The sequence below is a fragment of the Procambarus clarkii genome, chromosome 62 (assembly GCF_040958095.1).
Source record: "Procambarus clarkii isolate CNS0578487 chromosome 62, FALCON_Pclarkii_2.0, whole genome shotgun sequence".
In the NCBI taxonomy this organism is placed as follows: Eukaryota; Metazoa; Arthropoda; class Malacostraca; order Decapoda; family Cambaridae; genus Procambarus; species Procambarus clarkii.
Genome location: NC_091211.1, coordinates 31,252,247 through 31,260,856, shown reverse-complemented (window position 1 = coordinate 31,260,856; position 8,610 = coordinate 31,252,247). Strand labels below are relative to the sequence as shown.

At 57.8% G+C, this 8,610-nt stretch overlaps 1 protein-coding gene across 1 annotated transcript in view; it reads left to right on the top strand.

Annotated features, from left to right (window-relative positions):
- LOC123748104 (nascent polypeptide-associated complex subunit alpha, muscle-specific form-like) overlaps positions 1-8,147 on the top strand; it is a 13,239-nt gene extending 5,092 nt beyond the window's left edge. The window contains exons 5-7 of the mRNA XM_069308597.1: positions 3,414-6,549; positions 7,097-7,197; positions 8,091-8,147. Coding sequence (XP_069164698.1) covers positions 3,414-6,549; positions 7,097-7,197; positions 8,091-8,147 — 3,294 coding nt within the window. The remainder of the gene's footprint in view (positions 1-3,413; positions 6,550-7,096; positions 7,198-8,090) is intronic.
- Positions 8,148-8,610: the final 463 nt, after the last annotated feature.

Below are 8,610 nucleotides of genomic sequence, written 5' to 3'. Positions count from 1 at the left end.
GGCACCATCTTGGTGGAGACACTTGTTCCATTTGTCAGTCAACTGGGGTGTTGTTCCATTTGACAGTCAACTGGGGTGTTGTTCCATTTGAAAGTCAACTGGGGTGTTGTTCCATTTGTCAGTCAACTGGGGTGTTGTTCCATTTGACAGTCAACTGGGGTGTTGTTCCATTTGAAAGTCAACTGGGGTGTTGTTCCATTTGACAGTCAACTGGGGTGTTGTTCCATTTGACAGTCAACTGGGGTGTTGTTCCATTTGCCAGTCAACTGGGGTGTTGTTCCATTTGACAGTCAACTGGGGTGTTGTTCCATTTGACAGTCAACTGGGGTGTTGTTCCATTTGTCAGTCAACTGGGGTGTTGTTCCATTTGACAGTCAACTGGGGTGTTGTTCCATTTGACAGTCAACTGGGGTGTTGTTCCATTTGACAGTCAACTGGGGTGTTGTTCCATTTGACAGTCAACTGGGGTGTTGTTCCATTTGTCAGTCAACTGGGGTGTTGTTCCATTTGACAGTCAACTGGGGTGTTGTTCCATTTGTCAGTCAACTGGGGTGTTGTTCCATTTGACAGTCAACTGGGGTGTTGTTCCATTTGACAGTCAACTGGGGTGTTGTTCCATTTGAAAGTCAACTGGGGTGTTGTTCCATTTGACAGTCAACTGGGGTGTTGTTCCATTTGTCAGTCAACTGGGGTGTTCCATTTGCCAGTCAACTGGGGTGTTGTTCCATTTGAAAGTCAACTGGGGTGTTGTTCCATTTGACAGTCAACTGGGGTGTTGTTCCATTTGACAGTCAACTGGGGTGTTGTTCCATTTGCCAGTCAACTGGGGTGTTGTTCCATTTGACAGTCAACTGGGGTGTTGTTCCATTTGACAGTCAACTGGGGTGTTGTTCCATTTGTCAGTCAACTGGGGTGTTGTTCCATTTGACAGTCAACTGGGGTGTTGTTCCATTTGACAGTCAACTGGGGTGTTGTTCCATTTGACAGTCAACTGGGGTGTTGTTCCATTTGTCAGTCAACTGGGGTGTTGTTCCATTTGACAGTCAACTGGGGTGTTGTTCCATTTGTCAGTCAACTGGGGTGTTGTTCCATTTGACAGTCAACTGGGGTGTTGTTCCATTTGACAGTCAACTGGGGTGTTGTTCCATTTGAAAGTCAACTGGGGTGTTGTTCCATTTGACAGTCAACTGGGGTGTTGTTCCATTTGTCAGTCAACTGGGGTGTTCCATTTGCCAGTCAACTGGGGTGTTGTTCCATTTGACAGTCAACTGGGGTGTTGTTCCATTTGACAGTTAACTGGGGTGTTGTTCCATTTGACAGTCAACTGGGGTGTTGTTCCATTTGACAGTCAACTGGGGTGTTGTTCCGTTTGACAGTCAACTGGGGTGTTGTTCCATTTGACAGTCAACTGGGGTGTTGTTCCGTTTGACAGTCAACTGGGGTGTTGTTCCATTTGACAGTCAACTGGGGTGTTGTTCCATTTGACAGTCAACTGGGGTGTTGTTCCATTTGACAGTCAACTGGGGTGTTGTTCCGTTTGACAGTCAACTGGGGTGTTGTTCCATTTGTCAGTCAACTGGGGTGTTGTTCCATTTGACAGTCAACTGGGGTGTTGTTCCATTTGAAAGTCAACTGGGGTGTTGTTCCATTTGTCAGTCAACTGGGGTGTTGTTCCATTTGACAGTCAACTGGGGTGTTGTTCCATTTGAAAGTCAACTGGGGTGTTGTTCCATTTGACAGTCAACTGGGGTGTTGTTCCATTTGACAGTCAACTGGGGTGTTGTTCCATTTGCCAGTCAACTGGGGTGTTGTTCCATTTGACAGTCAACTGGGGTGTTGTTCCATTTGACAGTCAACTGGGGTGTTGTTCCATTTGTCAGTCAACTGGGGTGTTGTTCCATTTGACAGTCAACTGGGGTGTTGTTCCATTTGACAGTCAACTGGGGTGTTGTTCCATTTGACAGTCAACTGGGGTGTTGTTCCATTTGTCAGTCAACTGGGGTGTTGTTCCATTTGACAGTCAACTGGGGTGTTGTTCCATTTGTCAGTCAACTGGGGTGTTGTTCCATTTAACAGTCAACTGGGGTGTTGTTCCATTTGACAGTCAACTGGGGTGTTGTTCCATTTGAAAGTCAACTGGGGTGTTGTTCCATTTGACAGTCAACTGGGGTGTTGTTCCATTTGTCAGTCAACTGGGGTGTTCCATTTGCCAGTCAACTGGGGTGTTGTTCCATTTGAAAGTCAACTGGGGTGTTGTTCCATTTGACAGTCAACTGGGGTGTTGTTCCATTTGACAGTCAACTGGGGTGTTGTTCCATTTGCCAGTCAACTGGGGTGTTGTTCCATTTGACAGTCAACTGGGGTGTTGTTCCATTTGACAGTCAACTGGGGTGTTGTTCCATTTGTCAGTCAACTGGGGTGTTGTTCCATTTGACAGTCAACTGGGGTGTTGTTCCATTTGACAGTCAACTGGGGTGTTGTTCCATTTGACAGTCAACTGGGGTGTTGTTCCATTTGTCAGTCAACTGGGGTGTTGTTCCATTTGACAGTCAACTGGGGTGTTGTTCCATTTGTCAGTCAACTGGGGTGTTGTTCCATTTGACAGTCAACTGGGGTGTTGTTCCATTTGACAGTCAACTGGGGTGTTGTTCCATTTGAAAGTCAACTGTGGTGTTGTTCCATTTGACAGTCAACTGGGGTGTTGTTCCATTTGTCAGTCAACTGGGGTGTTCCATTTGCCAGTCAACTGGGGTGTTGTTCCATTTGACAGTCAACTGGGGTGTTGTTCCATTTGACAGTTAACTGGGGTGTTGTTCCATTTGACAGTCAACTGGGGTGTTGTTCCATTTGACAGTCAACTGGGGTGTTGTTCCGTTTGACAGTCAACTGGGGTGTTGTTCCATTTGACAGTCAACTGGGGTGTTGTTCCGTTTGACAGTCAACTGGGGTGTTGTTCCATTTGACAGTCAACTGGGGTGTTGTTCCATTTGACAGTCAACTGGGGTGTTGTTCCATTTGAAAGTCAACTGGGGTGTTGTTCCATTTGACAGTCAACTGGGGTGTTGTTCCATTTGACAGTCAACTGGGGTGTTGTTCCGTTTGACAGTCAACTGGGGTAGCAGATAAGGTGTTCATGTTATCTCTGAGCCACAATATCTCAGCTCTAACAAGTCGTGCTGGTAATCCAGTTTCATCAACAAGGATTTACACCAACAAATATAATCTCCCAATCGCACGTAACAAGGACACTGGCCTGTAGTTGTCGGGTGTTGTTGTGCTGTTCTTGTGCAGGACAGATACCGTCTTGACGTTCAGGATTAGTGAAAAGTTTGTTCTTCAATGTACGCTTGGAGAACTGCTAGATCAACTGGGCTGTTAGTGCCAGCACAAGCTGTACCACTGGGCTATCACAGCACCCTGCCCGGCCTCACAGCACCCCGCCCGGCCTCACAGCACCCTGCCCGGCCTCACAGCACCCCGCCCGGCCGCACAGCACCCTGCCCGGCCTCACAGCACCCTGCCCGGCCTCGCAGCACCCCGCCCGGCCTCATAGCACCCTGCCCGGCCTCACAGCACCCTGCCCGGCCTCACAGCACCCTGCCCGGCCTCGCAGCACCCCGCCCGGCCTCACAGCACAGTGCCCGGCCTCACAGCACCCCTCCCGGCCTCACAGCAACCCCGCCCGGCCTCACAGCACCCCGCCCGGCCTCACAGCACCCCGCCCGGCCTCACAGCACCCTGCCCGGCCTCGCAGCACCCCGCCCGGCCTCACAGCACCCTGCCCGGCCTCACAGCATCCCTCCCGGCCTCACAGCAACCCCGCCCGGCCTCACAGCACCCCGCCCGGCCTCACAGCACCCCGCCCGGCCTCACAGCACCCTGCCCGGCCTCACAGCACACCGCCCGGCCTCACAACACACCGCCCGGCCTCACAGCACCCTGCCCGGCCTCACAGCACCCTGCCCGGCCTCACAGCACCCTGCCCGGCCACACAGCACCCTGCCCGGCCTCACAGCACCCTGCCCGGCCTCACAGCACCCTGCCCGGCCTCGCAGCACCCCGCCCGGCCTCACAGCACCCCGCCCGGCCTCACAGCACCCTGCCCAGCCTCACAACACACCGCCCGGCCTCACAGCACCCTGCCCGGCCTCACAGCACCCTGCCCGGCCTCACAGCACCCTGCCCGGCCTCACAGCACCCTGCCCGGCCTCATAGCACTCTGCCCGGCCTCAAAGCACCCTGCCCGGCCTCACAGCACCCTGCCCGGCCTCATAGCACTCTGCCCGGCCTCACAGCACTCTGCCCGGCCTCACAGCACCCTGCCCGGCCTCACAACACACCGCCCGGCCTCACAGCACCCCGCCCGGCCTCATAGCACCCTGCCCGGCGTCACAGCACCCTGCCCGGCCTCACAGCACCCTGCCCGGCCTCACAGCACCCCGCCCGGCCTCACAGCACCCTGCCCGGCCTCACAGCACCCTGCCCGGTCTCATAGCACCCTGCCCGGTCTCATAGCACCCTGCCCGGCCTCACAGCACCCTGCCCGGCCTCACAGCACCCTGCCCGGCCTCACAGCACCCCGCCCGGCCTCACAGCACCCCGCCCGGCCTCACAGCACCCCGCCCGGCCTCACAGCACCCCCCCCGGCCTCACAGCACCCCCCCCCCCCGGCCTCACAGCACCCTGCCCGGCCTCACAGCACACCGCCTTGCCTCACAGCACCCCGCCCGGCATCACAGCACCCCGCCCGGCCTCACAGCACCCCCCCTCGGCCTCACAGCACCCCCCCCCCCGGCCTCACAGCACCCCCCCCAGGCCTCACAGCACCCTGCCCGGTCTCACAGCGCCCCGCCCGGCATCACAGCGCCCCGCCCGGCATCACAGCGCCCCGCCTGGCCTCACAGCACCCCGCCCGGCCTCACAGCACCCCGCCCGGCCTCACAGCACCCCGCCCGGCCTCACAGCACCCTGCCCGGCCTCACAGCACCCTGCCCGGCCTCACAGCACCCTGCCCGGCCTCACAGCACCCTGCCCGGCCTCACAGCCCACCGCCCGGCCTCACAGCACCCCGCCCGGCCTCACAGCACCCCGCCCGGCCTCACAGCACCCCGCCCGGCCTCACAGCACCCCTCCCGGCCTCACAGCACCCCGCCCGGCCTCACAGCACCCCGCCCGGCCTCACAGCACACCGCCCGGCCTCACAGTACCCTGTCCGGCCTCACAGCACCCCGCCCGGCATCACAGCACCCCGCCCGGCCTCACAGCACCCCCCCCCCTCGGCCTCACAGCACCCTCCCTCGGCCTCACAGCACCCCCCCCGGCCTCACAGCACCCCCCCCCGGCCTCACAGCACCCTGCCCGGCCTCACTGCACTCTGCCCGGCCTCACAGCACACCGCCCGGCATCACAGCGCCCCGCCCGGCCTCACAGCACCCCGCCCGGCCTCACAGCACCCCGCCCGGCCTCACAGCACCCCGCCCGGCCTCACAGCACCCCGCCCGGCCTCACAGCACACCGCCCGGCCTCACAGCACACCGCCCGGCCTCACAGCACACCGCCCGGCCTCACAGCACACCGCCCGGCCTCACAGCACACCGCCCGGCCTCACAGCACACCGCCCGGCCTCACCGCACCCCGCCCGGCCTCACCGCACCCCGCCCGGCCTCACCGCACCCCGCCCGGCCTCACCGCACCCCGCCCGGCATCACAGCACACCGCCCGACCTCACAGCACACCGCCCGGCCTCACAGCACACCGCCCGGCCTCACAGCACACCGCCCGGCCTCACAGCACACCGCCCGGCCTCAAAGCACACCGCCCGGCCTCACAGCACACCGCCCGGCCTCACAGCACACCGCCCGGCCTCACAGCACACCGCCCGGCCTCACAGCACACCGCCCGGCCTCACAGCACACCGCCCGGCCTCACAGCACACCGCCCGGCCTCACAGCACACCGCCCGGCCTCACAGCACACCGCCCGGCCTCACAGCACCCCGCCCGGCCTCACAGCACCCCGCCCGGCCTCACAGCACACCGCCCGGCCTCACAGCACACCGCCCGGCCTCACAGCACACCGCCCGGCCTCACAGCACACCGCCCGGCCTCACAGCACACCGCCCGGCCTCACAGCACACCGCCCGGCCTCACAGCACACCGCCTGGCCTCACCGCACCCCGCCCGGCCTCACCGCACCCCGCCCGGCCTCACCGCACCCCGCCCGGCATCACAGCACACCGCCCGGCCTCACAGCACACCGCCCGGCCTCACAGCACACCGCCCGGCCTCACAGCACACCGCCCGGCCTCACAGCACACCGCCCGGCCTCAAAGCACACCGCCCGGCCTCACAGCACACCGCCCGGCCTCACAGCACACCGCCCGGCCTCACAGCACACCGCCCGGCCTCACAGCACACCGCCCGGCCTCACAGCACACCGCCCGGCCTCACAGCACACCGCCCGGCCTCACAGCACACCGCCCGGCCTCACAGCACACCGCCCGGCCTCACAGCACACCGCCCGGCCTCACAGCACACCGCCCGGGCCATAAGTATAATCTTTTGCCTCATTTCACTCATAATTTTGATGAATGTTTCTTGGAGCTGTGCCGTCAGGAGGCGACCCCCCCCCCCCCCCCCCCCCCCGGGGAGGATGAGGAGATGGTGGAGGAGAAGGTAGAAGAGATGATGGAGGAGGAGGATTAAGATTGAGAGAGAGGGAGAAGGCGGTGGAACTATACGAAGAACCAAGATTAACTGACGTTTGTACAGGAAAACGTTATCTTGTCTGTCTTATCTCCCTACTCCAATCCTCTTCTCCTCCAACCCCCCACCCGTATCCTTCCTTCTCCCTCCCTCCTTCCATCCTCCCACACACCACCACTGTCCCTCCTCCTTCCTTGGTACTAGCAACCACTACCCCACAATGGGTAACAGCTTCTCCCCCATATCAACCTCCCCTGGCTCTGCACCCTGGAGAGGCCACTCCAGACCCACAACCAGAGCGTAACTCCATAGTCTCCTGATACCGATGGATGACTAGTTCTACTATTGACAAAAATTTATTACAAGTTTAACTAATCTGAGTAATTTAATTAGGTCGTGTTAGAGTGAGGATAATGCTGGTGTTCTCTGTCACGCAGGGCAGAGGGTCTCCCCTTCAGCATGGGGAGCCGGTGGCCGAGCGGACAGCACGCTGGGCAAGTGATCCTCTGGTTCTGGGTTCGATCCCGGGCGCCTGCGAGAAACGATGGACAGAGTTTCTTTCACCCTATGCCCCAGTTACCTAGCAGTAAATAGGTACCTCGGAGTTAGTCAGCTGTCACGGGCTACTTTCTGGGGTGTGGGTGTGTGTGTGTGTGGTGTGGAAAAAAAGTAGTTAGTAGTTAGTAACAGTTGAGAGGCGGGCCGAAAGAGCACAGCTCAACGCCCGCAAGCACAACTAGGTGAATACAAGACAATAGGTCTAAACTGCAGGCTGAAGCACATATATATATCATGGTTACAATCAATGTTTTAATGTACGAATATGTAAATACAACTTAATATTGTGTACTGCCACACAAGGGCAGGGATGGGGTCATAAAAGATGCCCCTGCTCACCGAGCCGTAAATAGGTACCTGGGAGTTAAACATCTGCCATGGGCTACATTCAGAGTCGTTCCAATTAAGAGTCAGGTCCTGACCAGCAGACAGAGCAGACGTGTACCCGGGTAGCTCCTGACGCCCTGCAGACAAGCGAGCAGTTTTCCAAACAAGCGTGTTGGCTGCTTGGCTGCTCCGTGTGGGGCCACTCCACCTGTCACTCACACCGTGGCGACGCGGTGCAGTAGGTGACAAGATGAACAAGGTGAAGGAGTCCATCCACAGGTGGACTCCTGCCACCTCCAGGTGGAAAGAGTCCGTTTGACACCGATTATTAATCATGACCTTGACACCGATCATCATATTAATCATGACCTTGTCCGCCCGAGGACTTGACAGATCAAGCCGCAGGACTGGTCACCTGTCAACTGCTTGGCGGGAACAGGTTGACGGTGATTATATAACAGTGCGATATTATGGGAGTTTCTAAAGAAGTTTGATTCCTTAGAAGCCTAATGTGAATGCCGCTAAGAAGTCCTTAGAAGCCACACTTAGCCTGATGTGAAAGAGTCAGTTCAGGTGATTAGTATGGGTGTGAGACTCTCACGTACGTGGCTGTGAGGGATGGACCCCCTCCCTCCCCCTTAATATGGACAAGGTAACATGTACACTATGAAAAAGTGGTTAATATGCATGTGAATAAGTGTACTTCTTGTCCAACCGAAGGAACTTGCAATGGTGCTGGAACAGTGAAAATGGAACTGAACCGAGAGATTTCTTCGTCAGTGGCAGACAATATTAACATTCTACATGAAAATGACTATTCCCCCCCCATTACCTGGGGCCACATTACCTGTCCCGGCACACACTGAGGTAAGTGCTGCTCTACAAGGTGGTGTGGATGACACAATTCTCCAACCCGTCCTCAGACAAGTCCATTCCATCCAGCGGTCGACCCATTCATCAGTTTTAACATGCTGTTCGTTCAAAATAGGAATTTTCTCAAATATTAACTAATATTGTTATGT